The sequence below is a fragment of the Thalassophryne amazonica genome, chromosome 18, assembly GCF_902500255.1.
Source record: "Thalassophryne amazonica chromosome 18, fThaAma1.1, whole genome shotgun sequence".
Classification (NCBI taxonomy): Eukaryota; Metazoa; Chordata; class Actinopteri; order Batrachoidiformes; family Batrachoididae; genus Thalassophryne; species Thalassophryne amazonica.
The window spans coordinates 58,855,461-58,876,863 of NC_047120.1; the positions used below are offsets into that span (position 1 = coordinate 58,855,461).

The following is a 21,403-nucleotide window of genomic DNA, read 5'->3' on the forward strand; positions in this document are numbered from 1 at the left end:
ACAATAAAAGTTCTGGAAGTTCCTGGTTGTCCAGCGGTCATATAAAGAACATGTAAAGCTTTCAGGATGATGTACGACAAACGCGATCAGAAGCCGTGACCTCTGGCGGTTGACCTTTTCTCCAAACCCCCTCAAATAAACAAACAACCTGAAACAAAAAGGAGCCTGTGTGGCTTTTGCTTTGGTTTCTTTTGCATCGAACCCCCTCAGTCTGGAGAAACGCTCAGCGCTGGCCAGCTGTCTAAATTATTTCCAGATGCCACCATATGAATAAAGACACAAATATGGCAGGAATGTGCAATTCAAGTTGAGAAATACCTTCAGAAAGAAAATATGTGTTCCCCACCCTTCTTTTGGATTCACATTATGCTCTTTAATGTTCTCTGAGATTTTTTGATACCCTTCCACCTAGAAGTGTAATAACTTAGAGAACAAGAAATAAAAAATCTGCTTTCATCATCTTTTTTTTCCCACTAGGGATGAATTTAACATCAAGGTGCTGCAGGCGTTTGTGGAGCTACATGAGTTTGCAGACCTAAACCTCGTCCAAGCGCTACGGTCAGCACAGCCAATCAAATACTTGCTGTTATTAGTGAAAAAAACATTTGGTTTGTGCATTTTTTGGCATCTCACATGAGATTTCCAGTCTCTCCATTTTTCTTGCAGTCAGTTCCTGTGGAGTTTCCGTTTGCCGGGTGAAGCTCAGAAGATCGACCGTATGATGGAGGCGTTTGCCTCGCGGTACTGCCAGTGCAACCCTGGAGTTTTTCAGTCAACAGGTCAGACCCCCAGCAGGGGACTGTAGAGTCCTGTAGAGACTTTTATATTCAACAATGAGAGCCTTCATTGAGAGTTATTGTTGTTGTTGAAACATACTATTAAAAAAATATTAGCTAAAAGAACAAAAACATTCAAACACTATGATGAATACAAAATGTCACTTTTTGCAGATGATATGCTGTTATACTTTGTTTCGCTATATGAAAGCAAAGTGTCTTGAATGCTAAAATAATAAAATCAAGGTAGTAATCCAGGTAACAGCAACTGGAAGATAGGGTGGAAAATATAATCTTCATGACAAAAGTAATTATTATGAAAAGTTTGAGAGATTAATCGGTAATTTAAATAGATCTTGGTTGCACCGTAATTGACTGAAAATTTATGTGATATGACATTCAGTATAACTTCACGTGCCAGTAGAAAGTGGTGCCCTGTTTAATTATGTGCTTTGATCACAAAGCCACTAGAGATACTGTAACTAAGGCTCAGTGAGGATTAACCAGATTAAACAAACTACTTTTACACCATACAAGTCCAGCAAATAAACAACCGGAAACAAACGAGTGTCATCTATTATTGAAGAAAACTCAACCTGGCTGGACAGTGACACATGGGCTAGTTAAAAAAAAATTACAACCACAGCACTGACTAAATAATGAATGTGTTTAGTTTAGCTGGCTGTGCATGTGATGAGGGTTCTAGCCATATGGGGGCTAACGATTACTTTGCAATGAGTTTCCGTTGAAGGATTATGTGCTCAGATGTGATTTGACGAGATTCTAATACTGATAATTAAAATGAGTAAAAACATGATGGTGGCGGTTACTTTGGAAGCAGATTGTATTTGTCAAGGTTTTGGAAAAATTAGACGTGACAAGACAAAGGGGACCCAAAAAGTCAAGTTTAATTACATTTTAGGCTTTTTGGGGGTGGGGTGGGTGGCATTTTCTGTTTTGTAAAAATTCAGTTAGATCTTGGGTTCCACATGGAGATCATACTGTGCCAGAGTATTTAATTTCCAATCAATCATTTATAATTGATTTAACGAAAACCCATGTGGTGGATAATCGCCTCCAGACTTGTGTATGAAATAATGAGGAGAAAGTAAAAAAAAAAGTCTAAACTTTTTCAGAAATGACCAGATTTCCATATCTAACCCGCTGCTTTTGTGTTTCTGAATCTATCATAGGCTAACCTGCTTTTTTGGGTCTCTTGATCTATCATAGGCTAACCCAGTGTTGTTGCTTCTTTGGATCTAACAGGTTACCTCACTATCTTTGTGTTTCTGGATCTATCACTGTCTAACCTGCTGTCTTTGGGTCTCTGGATCTATCATGGGCTAACCAGCCGCCTTTTTGCCTCTGAATCTATCATAGGCTAACCTGCTTTTTTTGGGTCTCTTGATCTATCATAGGCTAACCTGCTGTTGTTGCATCTTTGGATCTAACATATGTTACCTCACTGTCTTTGGGCCTCTGGATTTATTAGGGGCAAACCCACTGTCTTTGGGTCTTTGGATCTATACCTGGCTAACCCGCTATCTTTGGGTCTCTGGATCCATTACAGGCTAACCCGCTGTCTTTGGATCTCTGGATCCATCACACCAACCTGTCATCGCCAAATACCATCAGATCAAACATAGCCTATCATGCAAGGTTAAAGTGGTTTGTGACTCCTGGATCATCCAAAATGTAATTAGTTGTACTTACAGAAAACTCTGCCCCAAGCCATATTTCATAAAAAAAATCAGTTCATAACTTTTAAATGAATTCTGCAAACAAGCAAATCAATTAGAGCATTTTATAGAGACCACCCCCTCGACCCAATCCCGGATAAGCGGTTGAAGATGAGTGAATGAGTGGTAGAGACCATAACTCTGTGAAGGAACACGTCCTTTAATTATATTAACTTGATCCTGTATTCTGAAGTATCAGCTCAGCGCACTTTGAGCTTAAAGTGTCCACAGTGGTAATTAATGACAGACTGTTCCAACTGTTTCTTATTTTTGGTATTGTGGAGACGTTCTGTTGTGTTGAACCCTTTCTGTTGCTCCCAGATACCTGTTACGTGTTGTCATTTGCTATCATCATGCTGAACACCAGCCTGCATAACCCAAACGTCAGAGACAAGCCCCCCGTGGAGCGCTTTATCTCCATGAACAGAGGCATCAATGAAGGAGGCGACCTACCAGAGGAGCTCCTCAGGGTGAGCGCTAAACCCTTTCACACCTTCTCTCTCCAGTTGAAGCAGTTTGTACCAGTTTGATTAAGAGTTTTCCTCCTACGTATGCAGAGTCTTTACAACAGCATAAAAAACGAGCCCTTCAAAATCCCAGAAGATGACGGGAATGATCTGACACACACGTTCTTCAACCCCGACAGAGAAGGCTGGCTCTTGAAGCTAGGTACGTGCTTTGTGCTTTCAGACTCAAAAATGGAGAGTTGTTCTCTTCTTTATGTTATCTCTTTGGCATTTGCATGTGGCTTATCTATGTGGGCTTTTAGACTGTCACATTTATGGTCGAGGACAATGCGACTGGAAGTTTGCAGAGCTCCAAAGGAGAAAAAAAAAAACAACTTTTCCTGACTTTTTCTGAGTGGTGTGCCTGCTCAGGAGGACGCTGTACTGACTGCTGCCAGGTGAAAGGTGCTTGGGGAAATTGATTTATTTCCCCAAGGACATTTGTGAGAGCCAATTTACACCAAGATGGAATATTTGACTCTTTATGGGCCATTTTTGGGCATGGGCACATTAGCTAATGCAGTGACTGTCAGGCTAGCAGCAGTTAATGTTAGTTTTTAGCATTAACCATCATTTTATGCCACAGTTTCACTCTCTAGACAAATACTTTGTTCTATGTGCTTTACTTTGTAGTTTACCGCTTTGGCAGTAAACAATTTTTAACAGAAAAAATGTCATCATGCAGCCGAACGCTGCAGTGTTTCTGTGATATTTGCTTTTTTGGAAATGCAACCAGAGCTGTGGTGCTACTGTTCTCTTTCGGCGTATTTCAAACTGTCTTTTATCACTCAGTTTTTTTATGTTGGAATCATCACCACCAGGCCGGCCATTGGACTCGTCGCAAACATGACTATGTATTTTGCGTATGCAGTTAGCACTGGACACTCAGATTACACTGACGTACAGAAGCACCCCAAACACATACATGACACCTAGCAAACCTACTGTAGAAAAACCTATGTTCTGTTTCCTGCCCAGTAAGGCAAACGTGTTAAGATGACTGTGGTTCAAAATAAAAGAATTTCAAAGCAGTGGCAGCTGTAATAAAAAAGCAAGTATGAGCTTTATTGCTCCATTGTTAGCAGGCTAACATGGCTAAGCTAATAAGTTTTATTAAAGTCTGATGTCAATATTGTCTAAGTGTTTCACCAGGATGTCCTTTAGAAGCATTGTGCATCTGTAATATAGATGTTCTCACATGTGACAAAGCATCACAAATGAGGAGCAATGGTTTGCTGAAAAAAAAAACAAAGTTGCACACGTGAATTGCTACGACATTCATCTTAGCACAGTTTGGGGGCTTTCAGTAAGAAATGTGGCTAGCCAACAGCTGTTCCTATCTTTAGCTGTACAAACAGTAATACCATGTAAATATTGATATAAGAATGCGTTGCTGAAGTTGTTGCCGCTTCCTTCTAGCAACGCTAAGCTTCAACCGAAACTATTTCTGATACTCTCAATCCTACGAAAACTTCTAGCTACCTTGTTGTTGTTTTGTTCTGTTGAGTTTAGACAAAAAAAACAAAAAAACAAAACACAACTTTATGTCTGAAGCATTGGAATATAAAATACGCAACATCTTGAACTGATCTCCACATGCGCGCCAGACAGTGAGCATGCTAACTTATGGCACGCATGCGCAGATCTATAAAACAGAAATATGCCAATGGAAAACAACAAAGAGGTAGGTGGAAGTTTTCTGTTAACGTTTATTGACGTTTCAGGTGCGATTGCGCAGAGGATCGAGTGTGATGGATTAAAATAAAAGTTTATAGGAAAGACGACAGGTTAAAGCATGGCGCCGGGAGAAGGAAGCGGAACCCCTTCGGTAACGCCAAGCAGGGCTTTAAGAATAATGACTCTTAACAAATTTGGCATTTTGTATTTAATTTAATTTAATTTTTTCTGGCAATGTCACCAATCTGCTATGATACAGTTTTATTTATTTATGGGTTGGTAAGGTTAGACCTGACTTGTGTGAAGCACCTTGAGGCAGCTTTGATGTGATTTGGCGCTATATAAACTAAATAAGTTGAAAATGAATTAAATTAAATTGAATTATTTATTTGTTTTAATGTATTTCAAGATTTTTTTTTTTCTTTTACAAAATTTGGGCTGTACTATATTGTAACAAAACACAGGTTTCAGACTGATTATTTTATTTTAAAAAAATTGCTTGATAATGCCCTTGTGGATGCTTGCGGTGATCTTTGATGTTGCGCGTCTTTTGTCTCCTCGTCCTCATCGTTCTCTCGTCTCGTTTTTTGTAGCATGTGCGTTTTTTTGGTGAAGACACTTTTGTCTGTGTGTCGTGGTGATTTGTGTGCTTGCTGTGTTTTTTGGAACCCTCCTGTGTGTTGTGTTCTCCGTGCCCTCTCTCTAACCTTTCACCTTTTCACCCTCTGTTCTGTTCTTTTTCATTCCGTTCTGTGGTGGCTGTTCCTTCTCGTGTCTCTGTATTAGGAGGTAGGTAACGGCTCCTTCCTCCTCCATCCTCCCACATCTTCACTGTGCTCTGAAATCTATTTTTTTTTTCCTGCATGGAAACCAGCTGCAGCTCCTCTTGTGTTTCTAGAAGAGGCTGAATGATGCAAACATGCCGTTTTGTCAAACTATCAATCACAGAATTATAGACTTTCAACATTAATTTCATATATAAAAAGAAAGGTGGGGGAGGTGGAGAAAAACTGCATATATATTTTTACTTTTTTAATAAATATACTTTTTTAAACTTTTCTTTCTGGATTTCCGTTTAATCAGTTCAGACATTTGACTTAAAAGCTCAACAGGCTGACAGACTTCATGCACATTTGCAGTGCCTCCTGTTGCAGTTTATGCATTAATAAGGAAAAAAAAAATCAATATATGCAATTTAACCAAATTATCAACATTTCTTTGTGCCACATCCTGCTTCAGATTGTGTCCAGCAAAAGTTAGCATGCATGACTGACACGTGGACGTTTGCTCAGTTGTCTGATTTGCTGTAAAATGTAACTTATCTTTGCATCATGCAGCTTCGGTCAGAGCATGCAGTCCTGCTGGAGTTCATAGTCAACAGACTGCTCCATCAGAGTTGCTGCAATTTCCTTTCCCCAAATGCAGAGATTGCTCATTTGTCTTTTTTTTTCTCTCTCTTAGATCTGCTCTGTCTGTATCCCACTAGCTGCACTTGAACCATTTTAGTAAAACTGCAGTAGTGAAAATCAGCTGAGATTTAGGTCCATTGCTGCTTTTTAATGGAAACTTTTATTTGAGGTTGAACTAAAAGTTGCACTGCTGTGTCACAGAATGCAAAGCTGCAAAAAATTATGTATTTGCACTACGTTTTTTTTTTTTGTTGTTTTTTTGCTAGGAGCTAGTCTGTTGCTCTGCATGAATCCATCATCATCCTCAGTGGCCTGCACGATGGCTCACATCACAAACTGTCATTTAAAACGGGCAAACCACAAGTCAGCATTTCAAATCCATCAATCCATTTTCTTCTACTTGTTGAGGGTCACAGTGAGGCTGGAATCTGTTTCAGTGCACATCGGACAAGACCCAGGGAGCGTCCTTACAGAGTCACATGACTAACACATCAATCACCGACACCTGATTTAGCATCAACCCATGAACACACCTGCCAACTATTATATGTTTTGCTCATCTACATTTAATTGTGTCACTGCACATGCACCCCAAACTATACCAGAACATTTATATTACAGCCCAAACTATACCCAAATGTTTATATTGCACCCCAAACTACACCAGAACAGTTATATTACACCCCAAACCATAACAGTTATACTGCACCCCAAACTATACCAGAATGTTTGTATTGCACCTAAAACTATACCAGAATGTTTATATTGCAGCCAAACTACACCAGAACAGTTATATTGCACCCCAAACTACACCAGAATGTTTATATTGCACCCCAAACTACATCAGAATGTTTATATTGCATCCCAAACGACATCAAAATGTTTATATTACATCCCAAACTACATCAGAATGTTTATATTGCATCCCAAACTATACCAGAATGTTTGAATTGCACCCCAGACTACATCAGAATGGTTATATTACATCCCAAACTATACCAGAATGTTTGAATTGCACCCCAGACTACTTCAGAATGTTTATATTACATCCCAAACTATACCAGAATGTTTGAATTGCACCCCAAACTACATCAGAATGTTTATATTACACCCCAGACTATACCAGAATGTTTGAGTTGCATCCCAAACTACATCAGAATGTTTATATTGCACCCCAAACTACACCAGAACGGTTATATTACATCCCAAACCATAACGGATATATTGCACCCCAAACTATACCAGAAAGTTTGTATTGCACCTCAAACTATACCAGAATGTTTATATTGCAACCTAACTACACCAGAACAGTTATATTGCACCCCAAACTACACAAGAATGTTTATATTGCACTGCAAGGTACATCAGAATGTTTATATTGCACCCCAAACTACATCAGAATGTTTATATTACATCCCAAACTATACCAGAATGTTTGAATTGCACCCCAGACTACATCAGAATGTTTATATTGCACCCCAAACTATACCAGAATGTTTGTGTTGCACCCCAAACTACATCAGAATGTTTATATTGCATCCCAAACTACACCAGAACGGTTATATTACACCCCAAACCATAACGGTTATATTGCACCCCATACTGCACCAGAATGGTTGTATTGCACCCCAAACTACATCAGAATGTTTATATTGCATCCCAAACTACACCAGAACAATTATATTACACCCCAAACCATAACGGTTATATTGCACCCCATACTGCACCAGAATGGTTATATTGCACCCCAAACTATACCACAATGTTTATATTGCACCACAAACTATACCAGAATGTTTATATTACACCCCAAACTACATCAGAATGTTTATATTACACCCCAAACTATAGCAGAATGTTTATATTACACCCCAAACCATAACGGTTATATTGCACCCCATACTGCACCAGAATGTTTATATTGCACCCCAAAGTACATCAGAATGGTTATATTGCACCCCAGACTACATCAGAATGTTTATATTGCATCCCAAACCATACCAGAATGTTTATATTGCACCCTAAACTATACCAGAATGTTTGTGTTGCACCCCAAACTACATCAGAATGTTTATATTGCATCCCAAACTACATCAGAATGTTTATATTGCACCCTAAACTATACCAGAATGTTTGTGTTGCACCCCAAACTACATCAGAATGTTTATATTGCACCCCAAACTACAGCAGAATGTTTATATTGCATCCCAAACCATACCAGAATGTTTATATTGCACCCTAAACTATACCAGAATGTTTATATTGCACCCTAAACTATACCAGAATGTTTGTGTTGCACCCCAAACTACACCAGAATGTTTATATTGCACCCCAAACTACACCAGAATGTTTATATTGCACCCCAAACTACATCAGAATGGTTATATTGCATTGCAGTCTACACCAGAACATTTATATTGCACCCCAAACTATTCCAGAATGTTTATATTGAAAAGGTTAGCAGCAGGGCTGCTGCAGGAAGTTATGTTGCTGTCAACAGAAAGTGAAATATGTAAAGCTCCTAGTTTTAACATATTTTTCTGAATGTGCTTCATAATAAAAAACATTTTAATGCCAAAGCAGTGGAAGCTACACAATAAGACTTATACACAATAAGACTTTTATTCTGACAGGGCAGCATGACTGCGTCGTGCTGCTGAACACGCTACTGTGGATAAGCTAATATCATACTATAAGTTACGTGTTTATTATTTTATGTTTATTTATTTGTTCATTCATGTTGCCTGTCTTTGTTACCTTTCTTCTCACAGGTCCTTTGGCCAATTTCCACCAAATGCTATATATGGCTCATGATCAACCCCGGAACTCTCCTTTAAGGGTTTTGTTTTGACACAGGTCAAGGTCACTGGGTCAAAGGTCATTATTTATTTTATGTTTACTCTAAGGTCCATCAAATTTGGTGAGTTCTGAAATTCCCTAGGTGAGGTCAAGTTGTCCAGACGTCAGTTATTGGGTTCATTGGTCAAAATTTTAATTTTCACTCCTGTGTGCACCAACTTGGCACATAGTGTATGTAGGTGGTTTCTTAAATTTTACAAGCAATGCTAAATTTTTCAAACATCAGTCACTGAGGTCAATGGTCAAATATTTTTCACTCCAATGTGCGCCAAAAGTGGCACCCTTATGGAATTAGTTTATGGAATTGCTTATCAAGTCATATTTGCTGAAAATCAATCATTGGGATCAAGGTCTGTTTGTTGACCTATTCCTCCAGTGTCCTTTTGGTGATTTCTACCAAACTTGGTATGTCAGTGAAGGTTAACACAGAAATTTCCCTTAAAGGATTAATTTGGGCAAAGCTCAAGGACAAGAAATTAGAATTTTAACCTGATTTGATCCAAAGTGGCACACACTTAGGTGGATTCCAGAATTGTCCTGGCAAGGTCAGCCAGTGGGCAATGATTTGGATGAAGGTAAAGGTCATTGGGGTCGAATGTAAGTTTGCCATAGCCTTACTTTTTTTGTGACCACTGGTACTAGTACGTAGTTAGTGAAGTTATCACATTTATTATCAGAAGGTTTTATCAGGAAATTGTTTTTGAAATGTTGCACACACGACAGCACGATACGATCTTAAGACTGTGAGTACAGACTGTTTCCTGACACATAAAGAGAAGAGCAGAAGTAAAATGGCAAAATGAACATACAGATGTTTGGACAGAAAAGTCAATAAATGTCTCTGAAAACATTGAAAATGACAACATTTTTGGAAGATATTTTGTGTACATCTGTGCTCGTTTAGATTTATTGACATAAATGCCGCGGATGGTAAAGTTTACTTTAATATGAGCCCCACTGAGGTCAATGGTCAAATATTTTTCACTCCAATGTGCGCCAAAAGTGGCACCCTTATGGACTTAGAACAGCATGTGTGTCGACACACTGATGACATCACAAACGTGCACAATTACTATGTCTTACATACTGCAGGGTTCCATGTTACATTTGTGATTACATACATAAGTTACTCATTGTATCGCTGATTAACAGAAAATCCAATAATCCCGATAATCTACTTCTGTCCATAATGGAGGCTGGACAGATTATAGGGGGTGGGGGGGTCCCTAAAACTGATATAACATTATATTTACAACTAGCTTTGGTGTCTTTGCCAAAATATAAATAAATGAATAAATAAAAATAGACACGGAATGAAAACGTTATGCCTGAGCTCCTGGTAAATATGATGTTAAGAATGAATTTTAATTTTTAATTTTAATCTTCTAAACCCAAAGGTAGTGCAGTTCTTGCAGTTGGGATAGAAAGTTTATTACCAGTTAGATAACCAGTGCATGTTAATGTGGTCACAAGCAATTTGTTATTTAAAAAAAGAATATATATATATATATATATATATATATATATATATATATATATATATATATATATACACACACAACCCCTGGCAAAAATTATGGAATCACCGGCCTCGGAGGATGTTTATTCAGTTGTTTAATTTTGTAGAAAAAAAGCAGATCACAGACATGACACAAAACTAAAGTCATTTCAAATGGCAACTTTCTGGCTTTAAGAAACACTATAAGAAATCAAGAAAAAAGATTGTGGCAGTCAGTAACGGTTACTTTTTTAGACCAAGCAGAGGGAAACAAATATGGACTCACTCAATTCTGAGGAAAAAATTATGGAATCATGAAAAACAAAAGAACGCTCCAACACATCACTAGTATTTTGTTGCACCACCTCTGGCATTTATAACAGCTTGCAGTCTCTGAGGCATGGACTTAATGAGTGACAAACAGTATTCTTCATCAGTCTGGCTCCAACTTTCTCTGATTGCTGTTACCAGATCAGCTTTGCAGGTTGGAGCCTTGTCATGGACCATTTTCTTCAACTTCCACCAAAGATTTTCAATTGGATTAAGATCTGGACTATTTGCAGGCCATGACATTGACCCTATGTGTCTTTTTGCAAGGACTTTTTTCACAGTTTTTGCTCTATGGCAAGATGCATTATCATCTTGAAAAATGATTTCATTATCCCCAAACATCCTTTCAATTGATGGGATAAGAAAAGTGTCCAAAATATCAATGCAAACTTGTGCATTTATTGATGATGTAATGACAGCCATCTCCCCAGTGCCTTTACCTGACATGCAGCCCCATATCATCAATGACTGTGGAAATTTACATGTTCTCTTCAGGCAGTCATCTTTATGAATCTCATTGGAACGGCACCAAACAAAAGTTCCAGCATTATCACCTTGCCCAATGCAGATTCGAGATTCATCACTGAATATGACTTTCATCCTGTCATCCACAGTCCACGATTGCTTTTCCTTAGCCCATTGTAACCTTGTTTTTTTCTGTTTAGGTGTTAATGATGGCTTTCGTTTAGCTTTTCTGTATGTAAATCCCATTTCCTTTAGGCGGTTTCTTACAGTTCGGTCACAGACATTGACTCCAATTTCCTCCCATTCGTTCCTCATTTGTTTTGTTGTGCATTTTCGATTTTTGAGACATATTGCTTTAAGTTTTCTGTCTTGACTCTTTGATGTCTTCCTTGGTCTACCAGTATGTTTGCCTTTAACAACCTTCCCATGTTGTTTGTATATGGTCCAGAGTTTAGACACAGCTGACTGTGAACAACCAACATCTTTTGCAACATTGCGTGATGATTTACCCTCTTTTAAAAGTTTGATAACCCTCTCCTTTGTTTCAATTGACATCTCTCGTGTTGGAGCCATGATTCATGTCAGTCCACTTGGTGCAACAGCTCTCCAAGGTGCGATCACTCCTTTTTAGATGCAGACTAATGAGCAGATCTGATTTGATGCAGGTGTTAGTTTTGGAGATGAAAATTTACAGGGTGATTCCATAATTTATTCCTCAGAATTGAGTGAGTCCATATTTTTTTTCCCTCTGCTTGGTCTAAAAAAGTAACCGTTACTGACTGCCACAATTATTTTTCCTGATTTCTTATAGTGTTTCTTAAAGCCAGAAAGTTGCCATTTGAAATGACTTTAGTTTTGTGTCATGTCTGTGATCTGCTTTTTTTCTACAAAATTAAACAACTGAATGAACATCCTCTGAGGCCGGTGATTCCATAATTATTGCCAGGGGTTGTATATATATATATATATACCCCAAACTATACCAGAATGTTTATATTGCACCCCAAACTACATCACAATGGTTATATTACACCCCAAACCAGAACGGTTATATTGCACCCCAAACTATACCAGAATGTTTGTATTGCACCTCAAACTATACCAGAATGTTTATACTGCAGCTCAAACTACACCAGAAGGGTTATATTGCACCCCAAACTACACCAGAATGTTTATATTGCACCTCAAACTGCATCAGAATGTTTATATTACATCCCAGATTTTACCAGAATGTTTGAATTGCACCCCAAACTACATCAGAATCTTTCTATTGCTCCCCAAACTACATCAGAATGTTTATATTGCATTCCACATTTTACCAGAATGTTTGAATTGCACGCCAAACTACATCAGATTGTTTATATTACATCCCAAATTTTACCAGAATGTTTGAATTGCACCCCAAACTACATCAGAATGTTTATATTGCATCCCAGATTTTACCAGAATGTTTGAATTGCACCCCACACTACATCAAAATGTTTATATTACACCCCAAACTACATCAGAATGTTTATATTGCACCCCAAACTATATCAGAATGTTTATATTACACCCCAAACTATACCAGAATGTTTATATTACACCTCAAACTACACCAGAATGTTTATATTACACCTCAAAATACATCAGAATGTTTATATTACACCCCAAACTATACCAGAATGTTTATATTGCACCCCAAACTACATCAGAATGTTTATATTACACCCCAAACTATACCAGAATGTTTATATTACACCTCAAACTACACCAGAATGTTTATATTACACCTCAAAATACATCAGAATTGTTATGTGTCGGACGCAGTCGGAGCACCGACCCAGCATTTGACAGGACCCAGCATAAAGGAAACAGAGCACGGTTCAAAGGATAACAGAATTTAATGACATAACAGTGAGTGCTCAATTAATAACCAATACGTGCGCAGTCTGGCGAGGTGGAAAAACGGCGCGCTCCCAGTAGCACAAACGGTCCGGAGCCAGAACAGTTCGGACCCAAGGACCCCGCCGACACCCCCCAGGTGGCCGCGAACAACCGAGTCTGTGAAAGAAGAAACCATAATGTTAGTCCACCACTCCACACACAGAGAGACCACTCAAAGGTGTACATAATCAGCAAACACTTCCTGGCTTAATCACCAATCAGCTTCCCATCCTGCAGGCATGGAACACCCAGTTCAATTCTCCACTGCAGTGGAAGCTGATTAAACGACTAACATAACAGCTCAATATAATAAGGTGTGAGGGACACCGCATCTACTGACTGTACTCATGTTAGTCACAAAACCTAAAGTACCTCAGGAAGTGTGCTGACGAGCGTGAGACCTCACCCCCTCCTCTTTCACAGACCATGGCATCAAACCTGGTACGGTCTCTGCGTCCATAATGATGAGATGGTTCTCCAAACATCGATCTCACCCGTCTGGTCACAAGGTCGAGTCTCTGGCAAATACACACTGTGTACTCCAGACTTAAATGCAACCATGCCCCAATCCATACAGATGCACCACTGCTGTGAGTCCTGACGAGCTGCACATGACAAGCCTCAGGTGATCAGGGTGAGGTCCTGATAACTCAGCCACACATCAGCCACTCAGTCCTGAACGCATGCCACCTGGAAGGAAAGACAGAAAACAGAAACAAAAGCCAGCCAGGCACCCCAGCCACACAACAAGAATGTTTATATTACACCCCAAACTATACCAGAATGTTTATATTGCACCCCAAACTACATCAGAATGTTTATATTGTACCCCAAACTACACCACAATGTTTATATTGTACCCCAAACTACACCACAATGTTTATATTGTACCCCATACTACATCAGAATGTTTATATTGCACCCCAAACTACATCAGAATGTTTATATTACACCCCAAACTATACCAGAATGTTTATATTACACCTCAAACTACACCAGAATGTTTATATTACACCTCAGAATAAATCAGAATGTTTATATTACACCCCAAACTATACCAGAATGTTTATATTGCACCCCAAACTACATCAGAATGTTTATATTGCACCCCAAACTATACCACAATGTTTATATTGTTCCCCAAACTACACCACAATGTTTATATTGCACCCCAAACTATACCAGAACGTTTATATTACACCTCAAACTACACCAGAATGTTTATATTACACCTCAAACTACACCAGAATGTTTATATTACACCTCAAAATACATCAGAATGTTTATATTACACCCCAAACTATACCAGAATGTTTATACTGCACCCCAAACTACATCAGAATGTTTATGTTGCACCCCAAACTATACCAGAATGTTTTTATTGAAAAGGTTAGCAGCAGGGCTGCTGCAGGACGTTCTGCTGCTGTCAACAGAAAGTGAAATATGTAAAGCTCCTAGTTTTAACATATTTTTCTGAATGTGCTTCATAATAAAAATATTTTAATGTCAAAGCAGTGGAAGCTACACAATAAGACTTTTATTCTGACAGGGCAGCATGACGGTGTCGTACTGCTGAACACGCTACTGCGGCTAAGCTAATATCATACTATAAGTTACGTGTTTATTATTTTATGTTTATTTATTTGTTCATTCATGTTGCCTGTCTTTATTACCTTTCTTCTCACAGGTCCTTTGGCCAATTTCCACCAAATGCTATATATGGCTCATGATCAACCCCGGAACTCTCCTTTAAGGGTTTTGTTTTGACACAGGTCAAGGTCACTGGGTCAAAGGTTAAAAGTTTGATTATTTATTTTATGTTTACTCTAAGGTCCATCAAATTTGGTGAGTTCTGAAATTCCCTAGGTGAGGTCAAGTTGTCCAGACGTCAGTTATTGGGTTCATTGGTCAAAATTTAAATTTTCACTCCAGTGTGCACCAACCTGGCACATAGTGTATGTAGGTGGTTTCTTAAATTTTGTAAGCAATGCTAAATTTTTCAAACGTAAGTTACTGAGGTCAATGGTCAAATATTTTTCACTCCAATGTGCGCCAAAAGTGGCACCCTTATGGACTTAGTTAGAACAGCATGTGTGTCGACACACTGATGACATCACAAACGTGCACAATCTGCACATTACTATGTCTTACATACTGCAGGATTCCATGTTACATTTGTGATTACATACATAAATTACTCATTGTATCACTGATTAACAGAAAATCCAATAATCCCGATAATCTACTTCTGTCCATAATGGAGGCTGGACAGATTATAGGGGGTGGGGGGGTCCCTAAAACTGATATAACATTATATTTACAACTAGCTTTGGTGTCTTTGCCAAAATATAAATAAATAAAAATAGACACTGAATGAAAACATTACGCCTGAGCTCCTGGTAAATATGATGTTAAGAATGAATTTTTATTTTTAATTTTGATCTTCTAAACCCAAAGTTAGTGCAGTTCTTGCAGTCAGGCTACATAATATACATATAAAGTTTATTACCAGTTAGATAACCAGTGCATGTTAATGTGGTCACAAGCAGTTTGTTATTTAAAAAAGAAAAGCTTTTTGACTTTTCACCCTCTGGCCTCAAAATCAGTAAGGTTGTTTGACTCGGGCTACATAACCTACAATCAGGTATGCTGGTAACAATCAGGTATGTTGAGCAGAAGGTTTTGTGCCCAGAAGCATGTTATAGGTTTAAAAACAAAAAAAAGAAAATGATCCTTCAAGTAGTCTTGACCTTTGATCTTTTGACTCAAGAATCACTGGTCTTGCTATAACTGGGGTACCAAGCGCTCAACTGCAAGTACAGTAACAATCAGGGATGTCTGACCAAAGATTAAAAAATTACATTTGACATATATATTAGTTTAGACTATCCTTGACTGAATGTTTTGGAGTTATGGGGTAAACAGCATGATGACAAAGGTCAATTTCAGTTTGTACAGGGGTCAAAAGTTAAAGTTGCACCAATTTTGGCAATAAAGTGATGCAAATTATTGGTTGAGCTAATAGGATTAATAAATGGAATAGTTTTGTCTGTGTTGAATGTTTAGTCTCCAAAGTAAAGATCAAACAAGGTTGACGTCCATTGGATTCTACGACATGTGACATGTTACCCTGTAATATGATAACTAAGCATGACAGATGATGCAAAGTAATCCTTTTTAGAATCCTATTAGCTCAACCAATAATTTTTCATCACTTTTTACCAGAATTGGACCAACTTTATCTTTTGACCCCTGTACAAACTGAAATTGACCTTTGTCATCATGCTGTTTACCCCATAACTCCACAACATTTAGTCAAGAATAGTCTAAACTATACCTTTTTGGAATTGTTCTGATCAGACAAATAATATGATATACCTTTCAGTATGATTGGAACATTTTAAAATTTTGACCCCTGTCTAATTCTTCATTGACCCCTGTAGGTCATGAGAGGTCAGCTCCAGGATACCTCCACATCTGAAAATAAGTATTAGTTCATTTAGAATATGTGTGCCACATTTGGTGCCTTTATGACAAAATGAACAGTTGTTCTGGAAATTTTAGTTAGCGCACTCATAAAGTTTGTGAATTAAAAAAAAAAAAAAAGTTTGCAGGGATGTTGACCTTTGACCCTCCAATTCCAAATTCTTTAAGGTTGCTGGAACCCGGCTGTTGACAATACATGACATGTTTGCGAAAAATGTGATATATGAAAAAGTACATTTACAGTTAGGTCCAGTAACGCAGCGATCTGATGATCCAGAAGCAGACGTGGTTTTAAATCGATGCCGATGTGTTTGTTGTGTTTGTTGTTCGCAGGCGGCAGAGTGAAGACATGGAAGCGAAGGTGGTTCATTCTGACGGACAACTGCCTCTATTACTTTGAATACACAACCGTAAGCCGTCATGTTTGCTCCACACGATTGCTATCATTATGTTTGCACATCACTCACTGACAGCAATATGTAGGGATGTTGTATCTTAAAGGGGTCCAATACGTTTTGTTTACTTTTTATAGTTACATGTGTTTATGGTTTTTTTTTGTCAAACATATGCAAAGTGTTGAAGTTCTGTCTTTTCGTGCGCAAATTATTCTGCAACAAGCAAACTTTTGGCCTAAAATGGCTTGTTTTACACTTTTGTGACATATGTCACGGAAGCACCTAATTGGATTTTCACTTACTCAGAGACACGCCCACTGAGCATCACTTTGAGTCAGCAGGAAAACATTATTCATTATTCAAATGTTTCAATAATTTTAATCCAACATCATTTGGGGAATGATGTCTCACAAATTTTTATTTATTTATTTGTTTTTATTTTGTTTTGATTTCATTATAAAAAATATATATTTGCACAAAAAATCTAAAGCTTGTCCAGGCACCTTCTTGAAAGATAGATATCTATGTAGATTTTAAATATTAAGTCTGATATTGGCAGGCTAGCAAAGTGCTCGAAGTTGCTGAGGTAGAAATAAATGTCATATGAATTATGAATGAAGGAGAACAAAATGTGACAACAGTTTAAGGGGAGACGTTCAGACTGCAAACGTTTTCCACTTATATATCATTTGCTTCACTTAGAAATGTCGCCACCATTTGGTTCGTTCAACGAGTGGAAACGTCTATTTTTGGATTCATCAGACTCGAATCTGTCGATTTGGATCGTTTGAGTCAGTTTAATAGAAATTTTAAAAATGTGCTGTATCACAGCCCAGATTGTTGAAAAAAAAGATCACCAAATTTATTATGGAGAAGGAATTGTGTGTTTAAAAAAAGAAAACCCATAACCGAGGGGATTTTGGATCTGATTGATGTTGGAGGAACAGCTTGTGCATCGTTTTCAGAGCTTTTTTTAAGACGTTCACAGACCTGATCACAACAACGCCTTCGAGGATAAAAAAAAAAATGCTTAAAATGTCAAGATGGAGGCATCTGGCGACGTCTTCCTTCTGTGCTCGTTAACAGCTGCAGCCCCTTTGACCTAAATGAACCTCACTCCAGCAATTAATAAGAGAGATCATCTGAAACATCTGGCGTTACACATCTGGCTCCCGCTAAGCCAAAAAGAGGCCCCGCCAGCACCCCTGTTTCTGAAGACAACCCCCCACAAACACTAAGGCACAAAATTGCACTTGCACTGTGGGGGGGGGGGGGGGGGGCACAATCCATCCAGCTGTGAGCAGCCGTCCCTGAGGATCTTTTCCTCGTCCTCATTAGTGGAAAGATGGCAGGCTGCACACCAGACTGTTCCCCAAGGTCTCCTCCAAGCCATGTCAGGCCCTGCAGACGCAGCTGAAGTCCCCAGAGGACGGAGGGTGCAGGAAGATGCGGGAGGGTGCAGGAGAATCCAGGAGGATGCAGGAGAATCCAGGAATGTGCAGGAGGATTCAGGAGGATGCAGGAGAATCCAGGAGGGTGCACTAGGGTACAAGAGAGTCCAGGAGGGTGCAGGAGAGTCCAGGAGGGTGCAGGAGAGTCCAGGAGGGTGCAGGAGAATCCAGGAGGGTGCACTAGGGTACAAGAGAGTCCAGGAGGGTGCAGGAGAATCCAGGAGGATGCAGGAGGGTACAGGAGGGTGCACTTAGGGTACAGGAGAATCCAGGAGGGTACAAGAGAATCCAGGAGGATGCAGGAGAATCCAGGAGGGTGCAGGAGAATCCAGGAGGGTGCACTAGGGTACAAGAGAGTCCAGGAGGGTGCAGGAGAATCCAGGAGAATACAGGAGGGTGTAGGAGGATGCAGGAGGGTACAGGAGGGTGCACGTAGGGTACAGGAGAATCCAGAAGGGTACAAGAGAATCCAGGAGGATGCAGGAGAATCCAGGAGGATGCACTAGGGTACAAGAGAATACAGGAGGATGCAGGAGGGTGCACTAGGGCACAAGAGAATACAGGAGGATGCAGGAGGGTGCACTAGGGTACAAGAGAATACAGGAGGATGCAGGAGGAATCCGGGAGGTTAAAGAGAATCTAGGAGGCTACAGGAGAATCCAGGAGGGTACAGGAGGGTGCACTAGGGTACAAGAGAATACAGGAGGATGCAGGAGGGTGCACTAGGGTACAAGAGAATACAGGAGGATGCAGGAGGGTGCACTAGGCTACAGGAGAATCCGGGAGGGTAAAAGAGAATCTAGGAGGCTACAGGACAATCCAGGAGGGTGCAGGAGGGTACAGGAGGGTGCACTAGGCTACAGGAGAATCCAGGAGGGTGCAGAAGGAAGAAGAATGATGCAGGAGATACAAGTAGAAGGCAAGAGTATTATTATTATTATTGTTATTATTATTATTAGTATTCAAATGACAAAATAATGTGTATTACTGGACTCTTTTTTCACAAAAATGTGCTGAAAGCATTGCTTGAGTCTAATCCAGGGGGTGGGGTAAAGAAACTTTTCAAGACATTTTCTTTGACGATGCACTCTAATGTGTGGTGGTGTAGTTTACTGCTTAGGTGTTGCTCGTCATGATATTAAAATAAAAATTGTAAGTTTGAGGTGCAGGCTTGCAACCAGACTGTCATGGGTTTGATCCCCTGACTAGGCAGGAAAATGTGGGTGGGAAAATTGAAAAGCATAGGCATTTACATATCCCATAAATTCCAGTAAGTCTGTTCCCTTCTGTTTGTTAATGCAATAACTGAAAAACAATAAAAGCTGTCTTCTTGTAAGTCTACAAATTAAAACAGCACATAATGAGGAAAAACTGATTTAATTTTGGTTAAATTTGATGCACCATATCAAGACGAATAGCAGGTTTGTTTTAATTATGTAATATACCGTTGACATTTCTACCACCTGCTGGACATGTCTGGGATGGTTGAAGGGAATAATCGTATCATCACATGCCTGATGGAAGTTGATGATGGCGAAGCTGTCGTTGAAATGACCTTGTTTGTCTGTTTCTTTAATTTACAAAACCTGGGTCTGGTTGTATAAGTTTGAACAGGAGCAAATCCCTTAAAAAAGAAAAGAAATGACAAAAAGTCTGATTTTATAGTCTTTAGGTGTTTAAAAGAATTTGAATCTGTTTGAATAAATCATCAAACATCTGATGCCAAGTATTTGTGTCTCTAGGATAAAGAGCCTCGTGGGATCATTCCTCTGGAGAATCTCAGTATAAGAGAAGTGGATGAGCCTAGAAAACCAGTAAGGAGAACATCTATGCAGTCTCTCAGCTTTGGGGAAAAAATATGCAATTTATAGTTTTTGAGGTGTTTTCATCAAGTGCATTTAGAACTGCATGAAACAAGGTTGATACAGACCCCAGCAGTGTCACTGAACCCAACCTCAAACTTGAGCAAGGTCTTTGATAGATGTCACCCACTGTAGCATACTGTATGACCCAGAAAGTCCTTGTGGTGTTGCAGCATGCCCTAGGTTTCAGAGTCCTGCCCCTTTGGTACCCATAAGTGGAATCAACAGAACCAGCAAAAAAAAAAACAAAAAAAAAAACCTTTTCAGACGTCTTGGTGGGGTGGCCTTGTGTACCGTTTCACCTTGATACACTAGCCACAAGTATAACTGAAACACAACCAACAGTGAATTTTTCTGAAGTCTTTGTGACCTTGTGCAACAAGTTTCACCTTAATACACAAAGTCTTTGTCAAGATATCAAGTACATTAGGTGTCAGAGACTCTGCCTCCTGGTGGCCATAAGTGTGGCTGAAACACAACCAATCAGGAACTTGTCTTAGGTCTTAGTGAGTTGATCTAGTGTACCAAATTTCATCTTGGTACATGAGGTTTTTGCCAAGATATCGTACACACAAACCACAAGCACAGAGTCTAACAGTGGCTAGACCTGTTTGATTTCAGATTACACCAATAATGAGAATCTCAATGTCTCCTTAGAACTGCTTTGAGCTCTACAACCCCAACCACAAAGGTCAGGTGATCAAAGCTTGCAAGACTGAGGCTGATGGGCGTGTCGTCGAGGGCAACCACGTGGTGTACAGGATATCGGCTCCTACACCGGAGGAGAAGGAGGAATGGATCAAATCCATCAAGTAAGATGCGGCGTATCATCTCCTGATGTTTCTCACACCTCCACAGATAAAACTGCTCCCTGGATCAGTCCAATTCCCTTTAATTGGGACTTGACATGGAAAGAAATCAGCCTTTTTTTGTCGGCCTTTGTCACATGCCCGGATGGCACCTTGTCAGTGGGAGGAGACTGCAGCAGACAATTGATCCACTGACTGCTCATCATCCACTCACT

General features: G+C 39.3%; 1 protein-coding gene across 1 annotated transcript in view; it reads left to right on the top strand.

Moving 5' to 3' along the window:
• Nucleotides 1-21,403, top strand: part of LOC117531470 (cytohesin-3-like) — a 65,341-nt gene that overhangs the window by 33,913 nt on the left and 10,025 nt on the right. The window contains exons 6-12 of the mRNA XM_034194585.1: nt 478-558; nt 667-779; nt 2,837-2,985; nt 3,073-3,184; nt 17,005-17,081; nt 20,260-20,331; nt 21,037-21,191. Coding sequence (XP_034050476.1) covers nt 478-558; nt 667-779; nt 2,837-2,985; nt 3,073-3,184; nt 17,005-17,081; nt 20,260-20,331; nt 21,037-21,191 — 759 coding nt within the window. The remainder of the gene's footprint in view (nt 1-477; nt 559-666; nt 780-2,836; nt 2,986-3,072; nt 3,185-17,004; nt 17,082-20,259; nt 20,332-21,036; nt 21,192-21,403) is intronic.